We start from the raw sequence: 21,570 nt of genomic DNA, 5'->3' as shown, positions 1-21,570 counted from the left end.
CCCATCCCATAGCCTGCATGCCGTCCCCCACTCTGCCCCAGCCCTGACCCCCCCAAACCTGGAAATCCCTCCTGTACCCCACTCAACTCATCCTTGGCCCATCCCATAGCCTGCACCCCATCTCAGACCTGACCCCCCCAAACCTGGAAACCCCCCCACATACCTCATCTGCAGCCCCATCCCATAGCCTGCACCCCCATCCCAGCCGAGCCCCTCCCCCCCACCTGGAAACCCCTCCTGCACCCCACACACCTCATCACCGGCCCGTCCCATAGCCTGCACCCCCTGTCCCAGCCCTGAGCTGCCACAGACCCAGTGTGATGGACTGGGCAGGCATTCACTGATTGCTGGGTTTGGGCTGTGGGTGACCCCTACTGGCCGGTGTCTGTAAGCGCTGCCTAGCGGGGGGGGGGCTGCCTGAGGTCACAGACAGTGACCCAACCCGTCCAACCTGCTGAGGGCAGGGACTGAACAAAGGCAGGGAGTGCTGAGGGGCGGAGGGTCAGTTTCGGCTGGGGGGGACCATGAAGGGGACAGTCTAAGCAGGGGGCTGGGAGCCTAGGGGCCCAGGGGCCCATCTCAAAGGGTCGGAGGCAGCCTGGCCCTGACTCCAGTACCCACGTCCCGTCTGTGCTGGGCTGTCTCTTGGAGAAGCAATAAACCCCCCTGTTCTACGGGCTGGTGGAGTCTCTTGGGGCTGCTATGGGGGTGCAGGGTCGGGGGAACCCCGATGCATCATCACACCCAGAAACCCCTCCCACAGCCCTAACACCTCATCCCTGGCCCATCCCATAGCCTGCGCCCCTGAGCCCCCCACCCAGAAACCCCCCAGAACCCCAAACACCTCATCCCTGGCCCATCCCACAGCCTGCACCCCTGAGCCCCCCACCCAGAAACCCCCCAGAACCCCAAACACCTCATCCCCGGCCCCATCCCATAGCCTGCACCCCTGAGCCCCCGACCCAGAAACCCCTCCCACAGCCCTAACACCTCATCCCCGGCCCATCCCATAGCCTGCGCCCCTGAGCCCCCCACCCAGAAACCCCTCCCACAGCCCTAACACCTCATCCCTGGCCCATCCCATAGCCTGCACCCCTGAGCCCCCGACCCAGAAACCCCTCCCACAGCCCTAACACCTCATCCCTGGCCCATCCCATAGCCTGCACCCCTGAGCCCCCCACCCAGAAACCCCTCAGAACCCCAAACACCTCATCCCTGGCCCATCCCACAGCCTGCGCCCCTGAGCCCCCCACCCAGAAACCCCTCAGAACCCCAAACACCTCATCCCTGGCCCCATCCCATAGCCTGCACCCCTGAGCCCCATCTCACAGCCTGCACCCCTGAGCCCCCAACCCAGAAACCCCCCAGAACCCCAAACACCTCATCCCCGGCCCCATCCCATAGCCTGCACCCCTGAGCCCCCCACCCAGAAACCCCCCAGAACCCCAAACACCTCATCCCCGGCCCCATCCCACAGCCTGCACCCCTGAGCCCCCCACCCAGAAACCCCCCAGAACCCCAAACACCTCATCTCAGCCCCATCCCATAGCCTGCACCCCTGAGCCCCCCACCCAGAAACCCCTCAGAACCCCAAACACCTCATCTCAGCCCCATCCCATAGCCTGCACCCCTGAGCCCCCCACCCAGAAACCCCTCAGAACCCCAAACACCTCATCTCAGCCCCATCCCACAGCCTGCACCCCTGAGCCCCCAACCCAGAAACCCCTCAGAACCCCAAACACCTCATCCCCGGCCCATCCCATAGCCTGCACCCCTGAGCCCCCCACCCAGAAACCCCTCAGAACCCCAAACACCTCATCTCAGCCCCATCCCATAGCCTGCATCCCTGAGCCCCCAACCCAGAAACCCCTCAGAACCCCAAACACCTCATTCTCAGCCCCATCCCATAGCCTGCACCCCTGAGCCCCCAACCCAGAAACCCCCCAGAACCCTAAACACCTCATCCCCGGCCCATCCCACAGCCTGCACCCCTGAGCCCCCAACCCAGAAACCCCTCAGAACCCCAAACACCTCATCCCTGGCCCATCCCATAGCCTGCGCCCCTGAGCCCCCCACCCAGAAACCCCCCAGAACCCCAAACACCTCATCCCCGGCCCATCCCACAGCCTGCACCCCTGAGCCCCCCACCCAGAAACCCCCCAGAACCCCAAACACCTCATCTCAGCCCCATCCCACAGCCTGCACCCCTGAGCCCCCCACCCAGAAACCCCTCAGAACCCCAAACACCTCATCCCTGGCCCATCCCATAGCCTGCGCCCCTGAGCCCCCAACCCAGAAACCCCTCAGAACCCCAAACACCTCATTCTCAGCCCCATCTCATAGCCTGCACCCCTGAGCCCCCAACCCAGAAACCCCCCAGAACCCTAAACACCTCATTCTCAGCCCCATCCCACAGCCTGCACCCCTGAGCCCCCCACCCAGAAACCCCCCAGAACCCCAAACACCTCATTCTCAGCCCCATCTTACAGCCTGCACCCCGTCCCCCAGCTCCAAGCACCCCAATACCTCATCCCCAGGCCCATCCCATAGCCTGCCCCCCATGTCCCCTACCATGCCCAGCTCTGAGCCCCCCCAACCCAGAACCCCTCCAGCACCCCAAACACCTCCTCCTTGGCCTCATCCCATAGCCTGCACCCCCTGTACCCAACCCGTGTAGCAAACCAGACTCCCCACCCACATGCTGATCCTCTCTGCCCCCTCCCCCCAGCCTGCACCCCAAATCTCATCTCTGGCCCCAGCCCAGAGCCCACACCCCCAGGCAAAGCCATCCCCCCCGGCACCCTCAGTCCCTCATCCTCGCCACCTGCACCCCAGTCAAAAGAGATCACTGTGCTGCCTCACCGGCATCGAGAATTTTCAACTGGGCCACGGGGGGGGGGAGGAGGGAGAGAGGGTGAAAGCCCCCCCCACCTGATCCCAGGCAGGGTTCGCCGTGAGCGGAGCGCGTGGACTACCAGCCAGGCTGAGTCGCAGGGTGCCCACGGTGGGTGTTTCTCTGGGTGGTGCCCATCAGCCCAGGCCTCGGTGCACGCAACAAAATGTGTTCCACGCAGATAGACACACTATGATCCCCGCGGCGATGAAGGGAAGCCCAGGCCCCACCCCTTGTCCCACGTCCCAGCCCCACAAGCCCGTCTGGCTGCGGGAAGCCCTCTCTTTCGAGGGACGCCCCACATATCCCGCTGGGTCCTTGGCTAGTCACATGCCCTAGGCGCACACCGACAGCGCATGGGGGCCTGGGGGGGTCACAAAACCAGCTGCCAGGCAGCCTAGGGGCAAGAAGTCAGGGCCACCCCCACTTTCTGCCTCAGACCAGGCACTAAGTTGGGGTGACCCCCCCCCCGGCAGAGCAGCAGACAGAACCAGCCCAGCTCTGGGGGGGCTCAGCCAGAAGGGCACAGCCCCCCAAAAACCAGCCCCCAAGTGAGACCCCAAGAGTGGCCCCACAGCCTCAAGTGGGGGGCTTTGGGCAGGGCCAACCCCCTGCCCCCCACCTTTCAGGACCCATCCCCCACCCACCTCCCATGAGATCCACACTGGCTGGGGGCACCCATGGTCTTCAGATGGGCCTCCTGGCAATTCAGTCTCCTACGGGAACGACCCACATCTGCCCGGTGCCCAGCTGCTGCCACGTCCAGCCAGCGCCAGCCAGCATCTGGCCAAGCGGAGGCTCTGTTGCTCCTTTTTATAGGCCCCTCCTGGGCCCTGATTGGATGGGTCCCCTGCAGCCTCTCTAGCCGGCTTGGAGGACCTCTCCACTGCTCCGTTCCTGGGAGGAGTCTGGCAGGAGCCTGTGGCCTCCAGCAGGGGGCTCCCGGTACGGCCGCCCTTCGACAGCTGCGTAGAGCGCCCCGAAATCTGTGCCCCTGTGCTGCACATGCCTGGGGCCACTGCCGGCCGTGGGCAGCCCCAGCCCCCAGACACCCGTCCCCCGATCTGCCTCCCAGCCCTGTTGGACCCCATCCCCCAGCTCCCCGCCCCATCAGACTCACTCCCCCAGTCCCCTGCTCCACCCCTCAACCCCCACCCACTCAGTCTCCCAGGCCCCACCCCTGCCCCACCTCCCAGCCCCATAGGACCCTCTTCCCTAGCTCCCCGCCCCACGCTCCAGCCCCCCAGCCCCTTGCTCCACCCCCCAGACCCATCTACTCAATCTCCCAGGCCCCACCCCCTGCCCCACCTCCCAGCCCCATAGGACCCTCTTCCCTAGCTCCCCGCCCCACGCTCCAGCCCCCCAGCCCCTTGCTCCACCCCCCAGACACATCTACTCAATCTCCCAGGCCCCACCCCTTGACCCACCTCCCAGCCCCATAGGACCCTCTTCCCTAGCTCCCCGCCCCACACTCCAGCCCCCCAGCCCATTGCTCCACCCCCCAGACCCATCTACTCAATCTCCCAGGCCCCACCCCCTGCCCCACCTCCCAGCCCCATAGGACCCTCTTCCCTAGCTCCCCGCCCCACGCTCCAGCCCCCCAGCCCATTGCTCCACCCCCCCAGACACATCTACTCAATCTCCCAGGCCCCACCCCCTGCCCCACCTCCCAGCCCCATAGGACCCTCTTCCCTAGCTCCCCGCCCCACGCTCCAGCCCCCCAGCCCCTTGCTCCACCCCCCAGACACATCTACTCAATCTCCCAGGCCCCACCCCTTGACCCACATCCCAGCCCCACAGGCCCCAGTTCCCTAGCTCCCCAGCTCCCCACTCCACTCCCCCAAGCCCCGTCTGCCCAACCTCCCAGTCCCATCCAATTCCCTCGCCCCAGCAAAGTCCCATCCCCATGGAGTGGCTTCCCCCCTGCTGCCCGTCTGCCGGTCGCTCAGAGCAGCGGCCAGACTGGGTCCGTCTAACCCGGCGTCCTCTCCTCCAGCAACGCCAGCTGCTTCAGAAGGACAGAACCAAACAGGGTGATTTATGGAGTCCCCAAGTCCTGGCTCCTGGCAGCCGGAGGTTCAGGGACCCCATAGCACAGAGGTGGGTCCCTGAGAAGATCCCAGCCACCTCCGTGAACGTCTCATTCTGTCCTCACCCCAGTGTTCCTTTTGGCCTTCACACTATCCTGCAGCAAGGAGTTCCCCTGGTTGTCGGTGCGTGGGGATGGGGGGAGAAATACTTCCCTGTGGTTGTTTCAAACCTGCTGCCCCATCATTTCACTGGGCGACCCTTTGCCCCTGCCAGTACCCCTTCCCCAGGCACCTTCTCCACACCCTCCAGGATTGTGTAGACCTCAGCAAGGTCCCAGCGAATCTTTTCCATCCAGGGGCGGAATAAATTTTTCCTAGGTGCACCGAGGCGTGTGTGAACGTGCACCACCCTTAGAAACACACATCCTAGCTTGTCAGCTCTGCGTCTTTCCTGAGTGGGCCGCACACACGCACAGCTTACAGGGAAACACCCTGTCCCCTCCTCCCTGCCTCATCTCTTCTCAGCTGAGGGGTCCCTCCCTTTTTTGGCTCCTCGCACCTCTGTCCCGAGTTGCATCCCTCTCCAGCCGTCACAAAACGGGGAAATATTGGCAATATTTTCGTGATGCCTCAGTTTCCCCTCCGGACGCAGCAGGGGACAGGGAAGAAGAGGGGATTCTGGGGCAAGCGGGCAGGGTAGCCCCCAGCCTGCGGCTCTGTGATACCAGTGCAGGGGAGACATCCGGCATCGATTCTGCTTGGCCAGAGGTGCCCAGCGGATTCATGTCCCGGGGGGGGTGGGGGACCAACCCAGCTGGTCCCACAACTTTCCCAGCGGGGGCCTGCCCCGCGGAGGTCCCAGGCCTGGCCCAGCCGCTCGGATGGGGTTGGCACCAGCCAGCGTTTCCTGCCCCAGCGGAGGGAGGGGTCACAAACTGGAGGTGTTGTTTCCTGCCGCCGTCTCCTCGGTGGCATCGGCAGAGGACGGGGCTCAGCCGAGAACCCGGCTCCTCGCCCCAGCTCAGCATGGCGCCGGCTCTCCTCCGCCTCCTGGGTAAGAGACTCCCCTCTCCTGAGCAACCCAGCCCCTGTCGCCCCCCATCCCGCCCCCTCCCATGCAGGTGCCTCTGACGCCTCTCCACCCCACTACCAGCGTGAGAAACTGGGGGACTTTTTTCCCAGGGCGGGATAGTTCCTTATAGAAGACCAATCCCCCAAGAGCGGGGTGCTCTGAATAATATCGGAACATCTGATCCCCCTGCGTGGGGCGGAGGGAAACTTGGGGGGTCGGTGGGAAAAATGAAAAAAGGGGAGAGGTCTAGGTTGGAGATTACGGGAAACAATTTCCCTAGGCGGGTGGGAAGCGCTGGGCTGGGTTCCTTAGGGAGGGGTGGAGTCTCCATCCCTAGAGGTTGTAAGTCCCGGCTTGACCAAGCCCTGGCCGGGTTGATTGAGTTGGGTTGGTCCTGCCTCGGGCAGGGGGCTGGACTCGGTGCCTCCTGAGGGCTCTGCCGGCCCTGGGAGTCGATGATTCTATGAAATAGAAACTTTGGGCTGGAAAAAAGAAACACACACACACACAAACACACCCCAGGTTTCCTACACACACACACACACGCACACACACACACATCAGGTTTCCTATACACACACACACACACACACCAGTTTCCCCCCACACACACACACACACCAGTTTTCCTACACACACACACACACACCAGTTTCCCCCCCCCACACACACACACACACACCAGTTTTCCTACACACACACACACACACCAGTTTCCCCCCCACACACACACACACATGCACCTGTTTTCCTATACACACACACACATACCAGGTTTCCTACACACACACCTGTTTTCCTATACACACACACACACCAGGTTTGCTACACACACACCTGTTTTCCTGTACACACACACACACACACCAGGTTTCCTATATACACACACACGCACACACACCAGGTTTCCTATACACACACACACACACACACACCTGTTTTCCTACACACACACATACACACACACACACCTGTTTTCCTACACACACACACACACACACACACAAACACACCTGTTTTCCTACACACACACACACACACACACACACACAGACCGGTTTTCCTCCCCAGCCTGGGTAAAACCGAACTGGGGAGACGGGATTGGGAAATATTTCCTCTCTCAGAGCCCACAGGGGAAGCAGGAAAAACTTGAGGTCTGGTCAAACCCGCAAGGAGATGGTAGCAACCTCGTACAGCTGCTTGGGGGGCTCCTAGGGCAACAGGCAACTCTCTACCCCCCGTGGGGCGCAAACCGGGGACCCCTGTAATCTAAGCCCCGTGTAGTAACCCCCTGAGCCACAGAACCCGCGGGAGCGGAAGGAGGCTATGGCGCTATTAGAGATCCCCGTACTGTGACAATACAGTCACCCTAGACACCCCAACGGCCTGTTACCCCTTAACCTCTTGCGGCAGCTACACGAGCCCCAAGGTTTCCGAGACAAGGGCGTGTCTGTCACAGGACCGCCCTCCGTTCCCACCAGCCGCGCCGCGGGTAGCGTCTCTCTCGCTGTTTCCTTTTCTGAGCTTTTTCTCCTCTCGAAAGTTTCGTTTCTTCTCCTCCGCATGACGGGGTCACATGAGGTCTCTCGGCAGCCGGCTTCAGCCCCGCAGCTTGTTTAACTCTTCTCGGCCTCTGAGCGGTCTCCCCCCTTTGCCAAGAGGCAAAAGGACACACCGCATGGCACCCAGGGAACCGCACTGCGGATTTGCTGCTCCGTCCCTGCTGGGAGCTCCTTACGGGAAGCAAAACCAACAGGAGTGATACTCACTAGACGAGTGTTTCTCACCCCGTTTTTATAAAGTGCCCCATTTTTTAAAAAACAATTATAAGTACCCCTAGTGCCTAAAGTTTTCAGACACACACATTTTTTTCTACCATTGCAACACCTTTGTTTAAACAACGTAATCGTAGCCAGGCGGACGAAGAAACTTTTGGGTGTAAAAAGTACAAAAATAATCAAGTGCTGTAAAACTGACAACAAAATTCCATTTTCTCCACATTTCAGTTGTGTTGACGTACCCCTAAGGGTACTCGTACCGCTGGTTGAGAAACACTGCGCTAGACGACCTGGCTCGGGTCCTTCGCTCAACTCAGTTTGGGATTTTTTTGGAAAATACAATGAAAACATCCTTACTTCATGTCAATCGCTGCTCTGGGGCAGGGGCGGGAGTGGGGGCAGAGGTTCGGGGTGCAGGCTGCCCTGGGGGGAGAAGACAACCCCGCCCTCTCTCCCCACGGCCATTTGGGGCCGGGGAGAACCACCTTTCCGTGGTTGGCTCAGCTCCAGCGAGTAAAGCTGCCCACTTTTACCCGCCTGGTGAGTCTCTCTCTTCTGCCTGGTTTTCTGAGAACCAGTCCCATTCCAGGCACACCCCATTGTCCGGGTACTGACCTGGCTTGCAGTTATGACCCGAGGAAGCTGCCTACCAGGTTTGGTGGTCCTCACTCTTACTGTTTGAGGAGTTTTTGAGCGGGCAGATAAATTCTCTCCAACATACGGTAGATTTCAGAGATGAGCCAACCTACAGCTCTTCAGGTCCAACTCGACATCAGGGGGTTTCAACCTTCTCCCCCCGCTACATTTATGGACACCCCCTTTTGTGTGTATGTGCAACATGTCTCATGGGAGCAGGATGTATCATCAGATTTGATCCGCGGCTTAGACTCTAACTTCCCCCATTCACACTGGTGTTCACGGCTAGCACAAGAACAGAGCCCTGTCCACACACAAAGCTGGTGTCCACACGTGCAAACATGAGCCATGGATATCGACAGGGCTCGACAAATCACTGAATCAACTGGCGAGTAGATTTCAGCCGGTCGCCCTGTTCACGAGTGGCGTGCGCGTGCGCAATGCGGATCTTGTGCATGAGCAGTGCGGGGCTGGCGAGTAGGTTTCGCCGCCGTTTGTCAAGCCCTGGATATCGGTATCCAGGAGTGTGGCGAGCGAGACATGAGAAGTCATTCTTCCGCTCCACTCTGCGTGGATGAATTGGAGGATTGGGTCCAGTTCCGGGCACCGCATTTCGGGAAAGATGTGGAGAAATTGGAGAAGGTCCAGAGAAGAGCAACGAGAATGATGAAAGGTCTAGAGAACATGCACTAGGAGGGAAGGCTGAAAGAATTGGGCTTCTTCAGTTTGGAAAAGAGAAGACTGAGAGGGGACGTGAGAGCCATTTTCAGGTATCTAAAAGGGTGTCACAAGGAGGAGGGAGAAAATTTTTTCTCCTTGGCCTCTGAGGACAGGACACAAAGCAATGGGCTTAAATTGCAGCCAGGGAGGTTTAGGTTGAGCATGAGGGAAAACTTCCTACCTGTCCAGGTGGTGAAACCCTGGACTAAATTGCCTAGGGAGGTTGTAGAGTCTCCAACCCTGGGGATATTTCAGAACAGGTCGGACAGACACCTGTCAGGGGCAGTCTAGACGGTGCTTGGTCCTGCCGGGACTGGACTCTTGCGATCCCTTCCACTTCTGTGATCTGCAGATACCCAAAAATTTGCTGGGTTCTAAACACGAACGTGCCAACATGAGCCCTGATCTCCACCTCTGCAGGTGGAGATACCTGTGGACATAAAACGGCTACTCGTGGACTTGCAGGGCTCCACACGGGAATATCTAAAAATGTTCAGATGGAGCCCTGTGGATATCTTAGACATAATCAGCACCCCTCCCCCCTGCAAGGGGTCTACGGCCCACAGGTTGAAACCCCCTGCTCTACACCACGAACGTCCCATTAAGCTGTCCATCAAGCTTAGGTTTTGGTGAGTAGGTAACTCCTGCAGGGAGTTGTTTCCCCCAGAGTTTTAGGGTCGGAGGCCCAAATATTTCCCGAAAGTTTACAACATGAAATGTCCCTGCGCCTTCAACGTGTTACGTTTCCACCCATCCTTGGGGAAGAAAGAGCAAAGGAGGAAGAAGAGTCCACTTTCCGGAAGAAGATTTCCCTCAACACAAGTCATTGCGCTCTATACGGGGAGGACCGGGGGCAACTGACCAGTGTCGGGACTTGACCCACCTCCTAGCATCCCCATCGCTCAGCCAGCCCCGTCCTCAGCCGGGTTCAAGCCCCACCCTGGCAGCCTTGGGACATAGGACGGATAAGGGGGCACCAAGAACGTAGGAAGGTTGGAGTGCTCCTCCAGTGGATAAGGTACCTCCAGTGGATGTAGGAAGACCGGATAAGGGACACCCTGAAGGTAGAGAAGTGGGGCACGTTCTGAAGTGGCCTAGGGGTTAGGGCATTAGCCTGGGTTGTTCGTTCAAGTCCCCCACCCCCAAGAGCGCCAGCACCAGCTAGGAAGAGGCTGACATCTCATCTGTGGCTAGAAGACATCGCCCCAGGGTTAGGTGGGACAGGGAGACCAACCTCCTTGGGGTCTCCCAGGGATTAAACCTCATTCCATGAAGACCGGCATGAGGCGAAACGCACACGGTGTCTCGGCTGCGGCGGGTGGCCCGGTGTGGGTTTCGAGCCCTCCCTGGCGTGGCGATGCCATAGGTCCCCAGCTTGGCAGTGACTAGGGAGGAGAGGTCGGGCAGAAGAGGACAGGGCGGCAGGTTGGAGTCAGCGACCCAAACCCCACCTACCCTAGGAGCAGCCAGCAGCCCAGCCCACCAGCAGCAAGATGAGGCAGGGTGGGCCGAACCCAGGGGACCAGCACCCACACCTGTAGGGCACCGGGTGGTGTGGGTTCAAGTCCTGGGAGCAACGGAGCAGCCAACACAAACTACGCCAGGCATGGACCAGGCTCCTGCATTGGGAAAGCGGGCTAAGGGACTCCCCAAAGGCAGGGGGGCTGGCCCAGATGTACATCAACACAACTCACATTGGGAGGGGTACGTCGGATGAAAATTGGCAGCTGTAGTGGGGCGAGGGGAAGGCAACTTCGCCCCCAAAGTTCCTCTGCAGGGATCTCTCCTTGTCTCTGCGGTGGGGAGTTTAGGGGGCCTCCCACCCTTCTCCCCCATCCCTGATCCAGAACATCCCTTGCTCCTGGGGGGGGTCAGGAGATGGGAGACCCGCAAGGCTGGAAAGGCACCGAAGAGCAATCGGTGGAGCAGAGACAGGGGCTGGGGTTTGCTCCTCGATGTAGACATCAGACGTCGGGCTGGCTGGGCCCGTCCCGGGGCTAGGGCACTGGATGAGTGGATTTCTGGGGTGCCCTGCTAGGCCTGAGCTCTCCTCCCCCCCTTTGCTCCCTAGTCACCGCCTCGGTGGTGACCTACAGCATCGCCGCGCCATGGAGGGCTCGCAACCCGCACGGTGCCACCCGCCGCAGCCGAGACGCACCCTTCCCGGCCTCGGCACCTGGTGAGTACCCATGACGGGATCCTGCAGGCGGGACATCCTAGCGAGCCGGGGACACCCCGAGATGGATGGAAAGTCCCATCTGAGGAGGACCCTCTAGGCCGGGGCTTCCCAAGCTGGGGGGGTGCCCCTCTGGGGAGGCATGAAGAAATTTCACAGGGGGCACGAGGTGACCAAACCCACCCTCCCCCCAAGAAAGAGTTTGTTTGGGTTTTTTGGCTCAACGAGGGGGGAGGGTTCCTCAAAAATAAAAAAGTGGGCAGGATGCTGAAAAGTTTGGGAACCCCTGCTCTAGGTGGGGGCAGAAAGCTGGCGACTCGGGGCCGGCCACCCACCGGTCCCACGCCACACACACGGGAAGGGGCAAAGCCATGGGGTCACCCCCAACCCCCACTGAGGGAAAATGGGACTCTCTGGTCTCCAGCTGTGCCCATTATACAGCACAGCCCTGCGGCTCCCCTGCCGACCGCTCCCCTTTGCTGCTCCCCGCAGGTCCCCGTCCCCTGCCGCCGCCCATGGCCCACCTGTCCGGAGCGCTGCATGATGGGCACCAGGAGATCGGGATCTTCCCCTGGAACCACTTCACCAGTAATGACCCCGAAGAGGGGTGGGGTGGTCTGCCCCACATCACCCCACCCGTGGGCACAGGGGGGCTCTGACTTCTCTCTCCTGCCTTCAGTCCCAAAGCCTGCCCCACACAAGAGCGACCCCTGGTCGATTATCCTGCAAGTTTTCTTTCTGGGCAGCATCCTCTTTGGTCTTTCCTGCTGCTGCTGCTGCTGCTGCTGCTGCGGTTGCTGCGATAGCTCGAGAGGTACGTCCGGGGGGAGCCGCATCCTTCCCCCGTTTCCTCTTCCCGTCGCTCCCCTCGGGGCCCTTGTCCCCCCGGCAGCAGCCGCGACCCACAGCCCCGGCGAGGCAAGCGGACGGGGCCTGGAGGCCAGAGGCACAGGATGCAGGGAAACTGGTCACCTGGTGCACACGCGGTGGGAAGAGGCCGAGAGCAGAAAGAGGCCACAGCCAGAGTCTGGGTGCTAGGTCTTCCCCTCGCCTCCCCCCCACCAGTGCTTCTGAGAGGGAGCACCCATTTGCAAGGCCAGAAAGCCAAACCCCAGGGCCTGGCACCCCACCCCCCAGAACCCCATGACCTGGGGTTCAGCTGGCCCAGTGGCCAGTTTTCCACCGGGCACCAGGTCGAAACGGGTCCCCCCCAAAACCTGGTGAGGAGAAGTGCATGAGTGAGGCGGGAGCCAGCGAGGGAGGGAGGGGGCAGAGTCCCGGAAAAGGGGCGGGGCATGGGTGTTCGGTTTTGTTCGGTCAGAACGATGGTGACCCCTATGTGGGGGGCCCCACCAGTAGCACTGTGCTGAGCCATGGAGTTCCCTCCCCGGCTTATGGATCAGCTCGGCGGAAACCACCTCCACCAGGGCGGGGCGGGTTCCCTCTTGCCCGGCACATCGACCCTTCCTGCTCTTTGTCACGTAGATGTGGAGATCTCAGCCCCCACCCTCCTGCAGCTGGAGCTCAGGAGCCAGGATCAAAGCCACGCACCACAGGGGCAGGCGGCAGAGGTAACGAGAACCGGGCCCCCCTCCCCCATCTCCTTTCTGCTTCCTGCCCGCTCACTGTGTCTCTCGCCAGCTCCAGGCTCCCGCCGCGGCCTACACAACCATCGTCATGCCCTACGCCGCCGCCCTGCCAGCGCCATCAGCAGAGAGCAGACCCCGGCCAGCAGGAGACGCCGGGGGGGTGTATCCCAAGACGCTGTACTGCCCCCTCCAGCAAAAGGCGTAGGGAAGACCTGACCCACCCTCGGCGGTAAGTCTTGCAGATGTAGGTAGCTCTTCCTTCAACGCAGGGGTAGAGCCATTGACTGCAACTCAACAGGCCCTGGTTGAAATCCTCAAAGAAGCGTTGGGATTGGACAACAAGGGATGGATCAATGGATGGGATGTCCCATTCGTTCCCTCCGGGGCACCTGGTGTTGGTCGCTGTTGGAGGACTGGGGTAGATGGGCCCAGAGGAGACTTGTTTCTGACCAAACGCCCTTTTCTGACCCTGTAGGGCCGTTCTCATCGGCATGGGGGGGCATGTTGTGGAAGGCCCGATCAGGAAACAGGAAACCCCTTTCTTGAGAACAGTTGGCACTTTCGACACTTGGTTTCACTTCTCCTCCGAGCGAAAACTAGAGCCCTCCAAATCCACCACGAAGCCTCCGGCTAGTTACACCGTTCACCCGGACACGGGGCAGCCGTCGTCTCCCAATGCCGCAGAATACTTGAACCTCTCAACCGTCGCAGGTGTGGTCTGCAGCCATTCACCCAGGGAGACCCATGGGCTGTGATTGGTGCCCAGTCGAACAGCCCCCAGCGAGAGAGACCGGAGCCTGGGACTTAGATGTCTTCAGATCCTACCTCTGCCTGATTGAGAGCAAGGTCCTTGAACCTCTTTGTAACCCCAGGTTCCCTCCCGGCCCTGAGCCCCCCTCGCGGTGAAACTGACCGGTCGAACCCTGTAGAAATGGGTTTGCCTCAAAAAACTCCCCGCTGGCACTGCTAACACGCCCCCTCGCCCAGACAAAACCAATAATTCTTTCACTGCTGCTTCCCCAGTTCCTTGAACCTCACGTCCCTCACCATCCCCCACCCCCAGCTATCCTAACACCCACAATCCCAGAACATCTCATAGCCACCCGTTGGACCCCCAACACCTACTCAAGCACCTCAACAGAGACCTTCCAAATCACCCACAACACCCCAATCCTCTCCTCTGAACCCCACTTCATAGACTTCCTCCAACTCAACCATCTTCTGGAATCCAGGGTCCACCTCACCCCCACCCCGTCCCCTTCCCAAGGTTCAGGGTCACCCTGTGAATTTTAGGGCTCTCCTCCCTTGCGCCGGGTCGGATGTCCGTGGAGTGGATTCTGCTGCCCAGGAAGTGTCTCTGTTTGGAGCGCTTGGTGCCAACGGAGCGATGTAATCACTCGGCCCTTTTCTCCCATCCGGGCCAGGGTAGGAGACCTCCTGAAATAGAACGTCGGCCCAAATCTGCGGTGATCCCCGGCATTTCAGACACAGACAGGACTCGGATTTCTACCCCCCTTCTCAACGCCTGCTGTATCCCACCTGGTCTCATCCCCTCCAGCAGGGGCCAGCTGGAACGAACACACACACACACACACACACACACACACACACACCCGTTCTACCATGTTTAACCTCTTACCCTTTCTCCTCTTGCATCCGGCCGGTCCATTAACGCCGCTGGTAGAGCGAGGGTCTCAGCAAGAGGGCAGAGAGTAGCAGGGGAAGACGAGACTTAAAAGAGCACCAGGACTGTACAGGAAAACGAGGACGAAAGCTTGAGGAAGGAAGTCCTGTTCCACACGACCTGCCGTGGGGTGTTATAGCTCTTCCTGCGTCACCTCTAGCCAATCCCCTCAAAGCCCAAACCAGATTTCGGCACACAGCCGATTGGGGAATGAAACTAGGACACCCTTTTGAATATGTATGCGGTATCGCTGCGTGGGCAAATTCCAAAAATGGGCACTTGTGGCGAAAATCCCAAGAAACGTCGCCCACCACCCCCGCTTTCTTGGTCGAGCAGGATGTCTCATCTGGAGGCCGTTGTATTTTTGGCATCTCCAGATACCACACAAGATAACGACACATTCTGTGCTAGCACACTGGCCCTGGGGTGGTTTGACCTACTTAGAAGAGCTAGAAATGTCCACAGGCTGATCCCTACCTCGCTATCATTCTTTTCCAAAAAATACGATAGATAGTAACTCTTACTTATAACCCATCTACACCACGGCTAACGTCTTACGGGGTTGGATCCCAGTAGGTCCTTGCGTTACTGGTAGAATAGGATAAACCAGTGAAAAGTTCAGGAAAGTATGTAGGAGTACAGGCTACACAGGGCTGGCTTGCTGTCCCATCAGGGCCCCCTTGGGGGGGCAGTGAATTCCCCTCCCTGCCTCCTTGGCTCTGCCCTGCCCCATTCACTCTGTCCCTCCCCCCACCCCCCGGCTCCGATGTGTATCCGTCTCTGACCTTCCCTTCCTCTGTGACTCCCTGAGCACCACCGGAGGGAGGGGACTGGAGGGAGAGGGGAGAGGGGAGAGGGGGTGCCGCGTCACTAGGGGTTTATCCACAACCTCCAGAGAACCACTCGGGGGGGGGGGGGCAGGAAACCAGAAATCCAAATCATGGGCCCTTTAAAAATCAGGATGCAAACACCCAATCTAGAAACCTCCCAGTTTGGCACATCGTCCATCTACCACACATGGAGCAGGGACCATTTCCTCCAGCAGGGACACACACACACACACACACACACACACACACCCACACACACACCCACACCCACACCCACACACCCACCCACACATACACACCCACACCCACACACACACACCCACACACACACACACACACACACCCACACACACACACACACACACACACAAAGGGACACACACACACACACACAGGGACACACACACACAAAGGGACACACACACACACACACACACACACACACACAGGGACACACACACACACACACACACACAGGGACACACACACACAAAGGGACACACACACACACACACCCACACACACACACACACACACAAAGGGACACACACACACACACACACAGGGACACACACACACACACACAGGGACACACACACACAAAGGGACACACACACACACACACACACACCCACACACACCCCTTCCTACCATGTTTACCCTCTTAGCCTTTAGGCTCCTGCTTTCGCTGCATTTGCTAATCCCTTAACGTTCACTCCCCCACGGCAAAAAAATAAACTCGATTTTAATTGGAAAGTCGGGACTCTTTCTTTCCCAAACTGCACAGCTCTGTTCCCCGGGGGAGAAAGCAAGTGAAGATCAGACACCGAGGCCTGGGGAGAAGCTGCACGTGGGTGACTGATGAGCAGCTCGAGGGCAGAACAAGTGAACCGTTCAACCAGGCCAGACAACTGCTGGGGGATACTCTGGCAGGAATGCCCCCCCCCGGTCCATGGAGCGAAAGATCCAATATACAAAGACCCAAACGGGAGATCCTGCAGTAAAACAAGACTTTTTCTGGGCTCCAGGCTCCCTGGGAACCTGTAACACAAAGACGGGACAGCAATGAAAAGGCATCGACCCCGCGGTGAGGCTAATGTGGCAGCATAGAGCCAACTCCTGAAATGTCTCCCCAACATCCCCTTTCATAGAATCACAGAATACTAGGACTGGAGGGACATCGAGAGTCATCGAGTCCAGTCCCCTGCCCTCATGGCAGGACCAAGCACTGTCTAGACCATCCCTGATAGACATTTATCTAACCTGCTCTTCAATATCTCCAGAGATGGGGATTCCACAACCTCCCTGGGCAATTTATCCCAGTGTTTAACCACCCTGACAGTTAGGAACTTTTTCCTAACATCCAACCTAAACCTCCCTTGCTGCAGTTTAAGCCCATTGCTGCTTGTTCTATCCTCAGAGGCCAAGATGAACAAGTTTTCTCCCTCCTCCTTATGACACCCTTTTAGATACCTGAAAACGGCTATCATGTCCCCCCTCAATCTTCTCTTTTCTAAACTAAACAAACCCAGTTCCTTCACCCTTCCCTCATAGCTCATGTTCTCTAGACCTTTCATCATTCTTGTTGCTCTTCTCGGGACCCTCTCCAATTTCTCCACATCTTTCCTGAAATGTGCTGCCCAGAACTGGACACAATCCTCCAGCTGAGGCCTAACCAGCGCAGAGTAGAGCGGAAGAACGACTCCTCGTGTCTTGCTCACAACACGTCTGTTAATACATCCCAGAATCATGTTTCCTTTTTTTGCAACAGCATCACACTGCTGACTCATATTCAGCTTGTGGTCCACTATAACCCCTAGATCCCTTTCTGCCGTACTCCTTCCCAGACAGTCGCTTCCCGTTCTGTATGTATGAAACTGATTGTTCCTCCCTAAGTGGAGCACTTTGCATTTCTCTTTATTAAACTTCATCCTGTTTCCCTCCGACCATTTCTCCAATTTGTCCAGATCATTTTGAATTCTGACCCGTCCTCCAGAGCAGTCGCAACCCCTCCCAGCTTGGTATCATCTGCAAACTTAATAAGCGTACTTTCTATGCCAATATCTAAATCGTTGATGAAGATATTGAACAGAGCCGGTCCCAAAGCAGACCCCTGCAGAACCCCACTTGTTCTGCCTTTCCAGCAGGATTGTGAACCATTAATAACGACTCTCTGAGTACAATTATCCAGCCAGTTATGCACCCACCTTATAGTAGCCCCATCTAAGTTGTATTTGCCTAGTTTATCAATAAGAATATCATGCGAGACCGTATCAAACACCTTACTAAAGTCTAGGTATACTACATCCACCGCTTCTCCCTTATCCACAAAACTCGTTATCCTATCAAAGAAAGCTATCCGATTGGTCTGACATGGTTTGTTCTTTACAAATCCATGCTGGCTGTTCCCTATCACCTTGCTATCTTCAGGATGCCCTGTGGACACACCCATCTCTTTCTCCTCCTCTTCCGCTCAATAAATTCCCTACCTTGTGGCTCTCTCCACAAATCACCAGGCACTTGATAGTCTAGCAAGTGGCACCAAGAGGCTGCCTGGCCCTGAGCGGAATACCTACCTTCACGCTAGAGGAAAACGTGGGTGATGAGGAAGATGAGGATGATGATGAGGAAGAAGGAGCCTCCAATAGCAGCGTCTACAATCCATGGGACAGGGACTCCCCGGGCTGTGGACCCAGAGAGGAAATGTCAGACACGTTGGGATTCCTCCACGATAAGGCTACCTGGAGATGAGCCCCGCTTGGTGCCTCTTCACCCCTAGGCATCTCCGTCCCACTCTGCCTCTCCCACAGAGAAGATGGACTGTGCTACCCAGCACGTCAGTTTGCACAACCTAGGGGTGCCTTCTGGATTCGAACGTGTCTAGGAGCCGGACATGCCACTGTGCAGATAAGACTGAAAGGCCGCCTCCCAGTACTGCACCCAGGAGGTCAGCCCCCCCCCAGGGGTGGCTGGCACTCGGGGTTGGGGGTGCTGTGGGGGACAAGCAGAGACCTCACCCATCACGGCAACGTTCACGGCCCGGCTCGAGGGGGACAGGACCCAGCTCCTGGCCAAGTGCTCCTCGTACCTCCTCGTACCACTGCTGTTGGGTGTGACCTGCGGGAAGCGGCGCTCGGAGCCGGCACTAGGCTCCGGGGGGCTGAGCTCCGACCCCCCGGCCCCGGCTGCGAGCTCGGCTCCATCCTTGTAGAAGTGGAACCTCCACTTGCCGGCGCCTCAGGGGGCCCTGCAGGTGAGAAGCAGGGGGGGCCCCTCACTCACCACTCTGGCGGGGGAGGGGGATCTGTGAGGAGCAGGGGAGGGGTCCTCCTGCCACACGTCTCCTAACACCCCACGGGGACATGGGGCCAGCCGGGACTTTGCCTCCCCGCTCCTGCCGGAGGCCAGTCCAGGGCAGCCCCCTGATGCTCACAAACCGTCTCCCCATGGGCAGCCTCCAGTGAACCCAGCCCAGCTCCCGTCCTTGTTCTCCTGCCTCCTCTGGGCTCCGTCGCTCGCCCCTTCCCAGCCCCACCCCGTGGTTATGCCAGGATCAGACCCTGCTCCGTCCGCGCTTGGGGTGAACCAGTCCAGCTGCCCCCATCCACTCTGATGAGACCGACTCTCCATGCCCCTGCCCAGCCGGGATCCAGCCGGGATCCAGCATCTCCCAGAACCAGAGCCACTTAGCACTGAGCTCTGCCCAGTCCCTGGCTCTCTTGGGGCAGGGCATACAACAAGCGGCAGTGCAGGGGCATGGAGGCTGGGAGCTGGGGACCAGGGGATAGTGCAGGGTGCTTAGGGATGGGGTGTAGGGTCCAGAGGCAGAGGGTTGTGAGAGGATGCAGGAGAATGGGGACGGGAGACAGCCGGAGAGAAGGGTGAAGAGATGCAGGGCTACAGGGGAACAGGGCACAGGGCTTTGGGGTGTCAGATCAGGACAAACTCCTCTGTCAGGGACACAGCGAAAGGCCGGCTCTCCTTGGACAACACCTCTTGCCCGGCGCGCCGTGCCCAGGACACACATACTGCCCGGCCGTCCCCGGCCCAGCGCTCAGATCCAGCCAGGCACCCCTCCCCCAGATCAGGGACCTCGGTGTCAAGCAGCTCCCCTCAGGGAGGAGTTAATGGGGAGGGAAGGTTTGGGGACCCCCTAGCTCCCCCAGGCCCCAGCCAGGGCAGAGACCACGTTGCCACCTCCCCTTTAAGGAGACACTTTCTGCCTGCCAGATGCTCTGGGTATGGGCCCCGCCCCCTAGGGAATCGCTGCCCCCTGGTGTCAGGCTCCGGTACTGCACCCACAAGTCGGTCTCCCGCCCCAGGGGAGGCCAAGGCTGGGGAGGGAAGAAGCAGAGACCTCACCTGCCACGGCGACGTTCACGGCCCGGCTCGGGAGGGACAGGATCCACCTCCCGCCCACGGGCTCCTCGTACCCGCAGGTGAAGTTCCCGCTGTTATTCGGCGCGGCCTGCGGGAAGCGGCGCTCGGGGCTGGCGCTGGGCTCCGGGGGGCTGAGCTCGGCCCCGTCCTGGTAGAAGTGGAACCTCCGCTGGGTGGTGTCCCCGGGGGCCCTGCAGGTGAGGAGCAGGGGGGCCCCCTCGCTCACCACGCCGGACGGGGAGTCCACGCTCAGCTCCGGCGGGGGAGGGGGATCTGTGGGGAGCAGGGGAGGGGTCAGCAGGGCTGATGGGGAGCAGGGCAGCTCTAGCGTATGACGGGCACTGGGGGTTTTCCGTACCCGTCACTTCTAGTACCACCGACGGGCTGGGGGGTGACTGGAGGCGGCGCCCGTGGAGCTCTGTGCTGTACTCGCACCGGTAGCGCCCGCGGGTGCTGGGTGTGACTGTCAGGTCATGCCAGGGCCCCAGCATCTCTGCACCCGGCTCCTCGTCTCTCTGCAGCCGGTGGGCCCGGGGCTCGTAGGGCCCAGCGGGGGCGACACACTCGGCCGTCACCGTCTCCCCCGTCACGTAGAGCGGGTGGGGCGGGATGAGCCGCAGGGACGGGGCGGCCGGCGCCGGGAACACGGGGATGGAGACGGGGTCGCTGGTGTGGGAGGGCACCGGCCTGCCCTGGATCCGCTGCTCGTAGGTGCAGGAGAACGACCGGGTGGCGTTTCCGGTGCCGCTACGTTGAAGATCCAGCTGCCACGTCGAGGTGTTTCCCGGCTGGTGTCCAATCACCTTGCCGCTCTGGTAAAAACTGAACCACTCCGGGGAGGCCGTGGGGGGAGCCAAGCAGCAAATCTCCACCCTGTCCCCAGACACGTAGGCCAGAGAGTCCGGAGCCAGCAACACCGAGGGCTTCGGGGGATGATCTGAGGGTGGAAACGAGCCTCATCTCAGCCTCCTGCCACAAACATCTCCGAACGCCCCGCGGGGACCTGGGTCCAGCTGAGTCTTTGCCTCCCTGCTCCTGACGGAGGCCACAGGGCGCACGCACACACACACACGCACACACACACACACCGCCCCCCCGCCGATGCTCAGAAACCTTCTCCCCATGGGCAACCTCTGGGGTGCAGAGTGCAGGGACACAGAGCCATGGAGGGCAGGGGAGAAGGAGACAGGAAGTAGGGGTGTCGGGGTGCAGGCAGAGGGGGTGCAGTGGTGCAAGGGGAGAGAGAATGGGGGGACAAGGAGATAGGATTCAGGGAAGCTATGGGAAAAAGGGTGCAGGGGATGGGTTACTGGGGGTGGGGTGCAGAAACACAGGGCTGCAGGATGATGGTGTTCAGGGAAGCAAGGAAATGGGGCACAGGGAGATGGGGGTGGGAGAGGTGCAGGGGGACAGGGCACAGGGTTTTGGGGTGTCAGAGGCCAGGCCGAGCTCACCTATCAGGGACACAGCGACAGGCCGGCTCTTCTTGGACGGCACCTCCCTGCCGGCGCGCCGTGCCCAGTACACACACACATACAGCCCAGCCGTCCCCGGCCCAGCGCTGAGATCCAGCCGGGTGCTCCCCGTCGGATCAGGGACCCCGGCACCGATCAGCTCCCCTGGCTGCCTGTAGAATCTGTACCTGGCCACCTCCTGGCCCGGGGGAGCCGAGCACCGGAAAGTCACCTGCTCCCCTGGGAGGAACCCGGGGTGCCGGGGAGCCAGGGCGATCCAGGGGGCAGGGGGCAGCTCTGGGGTAGACGGGGACAATGGGGCGGGGCA

General features: G+C 59.9%; 2 protein-coding genes across 5 annotated transcripts in view; one reads left to right on the top strand and one right to left on the bottom strand.

Moving 5' to 3' along the window:
- Positions 1 to 5,848: 5,848 nt before the first annotated feature.
- On the top strand, positions 5,849 to 15,679 carry LOC142821194 (uncharacterized). Of its 4 annotated transcripts, none has more exons than XM_075912028.1 (7): positions 5,849 to 5,977; positions 11,201 to 11,308; positions 11,798 to 11,893; positions 11,985 to 12,119; positions 12,791 to 12,876; positions 12,947 to 13,123; positions 13,370 to 15,678. In XM_075912028.1, the coding sequence occupies exons 1-6, from the start codon at positions 5,950 to 5,952 to the stop codon at positions 13,097 to 13,099; spliced, it is 606 nt and encodes a 201-aa protein (XP_075768143.1). In that variant the 5' UTR covers positions 5,849 to 5,949; the 3' UTR covers positions 13,100 to 13,123; positions 13,370 to 15,678. The 4 variants fall into 4 exon arrangements, with proteins under 4 accessions (XP_075768143.1, XP_075768142.1, XP_075768141.1 ...); XM_075912026.1 differs by having other exon boundaries at positions 5,850 to 5,977; positions 11,201 to 11,310; positions 11,806 to 11,893; positions 13,370 to 15,677; XM_075912027.1 differs by having other exon boundaries at positions 12,791 to 13,123; positions 13,370 to 15,679.
- Positions 15,680 to 16,007: 328 nt separating this feature from the next.
- The window catches only part of LOC142821334 (uncharacterized), a 5,670-nt gene continuing 107 nt past the window's right edge, over positions 16,008 to 21,570 (bottom strand). The window contains exons 1-6 of the mRNA XM_075912218.1: positions 21,243 to 21,570; positions 20,147 to 20,725; positions 19,771 to 20,061; positions 18,497 to 18,655; positions 17,985 to 18,092; positions 16,008 to 16,449 (exon numbers count right to left, since the gene is read on the bottom strand). The exon at positions 21,243 to 21,570 is cut by the window's right edge and continues 107 nt beyond it. Coding sequence (XP_075768333.1) covers positions 17,992 to 18,092; positions 18,497 to 18,655; positions 19,771 to 20,061; positions 20,147 to 20,725; positions 21,243 to 21,570 — 1,458 coding nt within the window. The 3' untranslated portion in view covers positions 16,008 to 16,449; positions 17,985 to 17,991. The remainder of the gene's footprint in view (positions 16,450 to 17,984; positions 18,093 to 18,496; positions 18,656 to 19,770; positions 20,062 to 20,146; positions 20,726 to 21,242) is intronic.

This window comes from Pelodiscus sinensis, chromosome 30, assembly GCF_049634645.1.
Source record: "Pelodiscus sinensis isolate JC-2024 chromosome 30, ASM4963464v1, whole genome shotgun sequence".
Classification (NCBI taxonomy): Eukaryota; Metazoa; Chordata; order Testudines; family Trionychidae; genus Pelodiscus; species Pelodiscus sinensis.
This window is presented reverse-complemented; position numbering and strand designations above follow the sequence as displayed.

Coding starts and splice junctions, on each gene's coding strand:
- LOC142821194 (XM_075912026.1), top strand. CDS start 11,846: ATGATGGGCACCAGGAGATCGGGATCTTCCCCTGGAACCACTTCACCA. Junction 12,120..12,790: donor TTGCTGCGATAGCTCGAGAG/GTACGTCCGGGG, acceptor TTTGTCACGTAG/ATGTGGAGATCTCAGCCCCC. Junction 12,877..12,946: donor CACAGGGGCAGGCGGCAGAG/GTAACGAGAACC, acceptor GTCTCTCGCCAG/CTCCAGGCTCCCGCCGCGGC.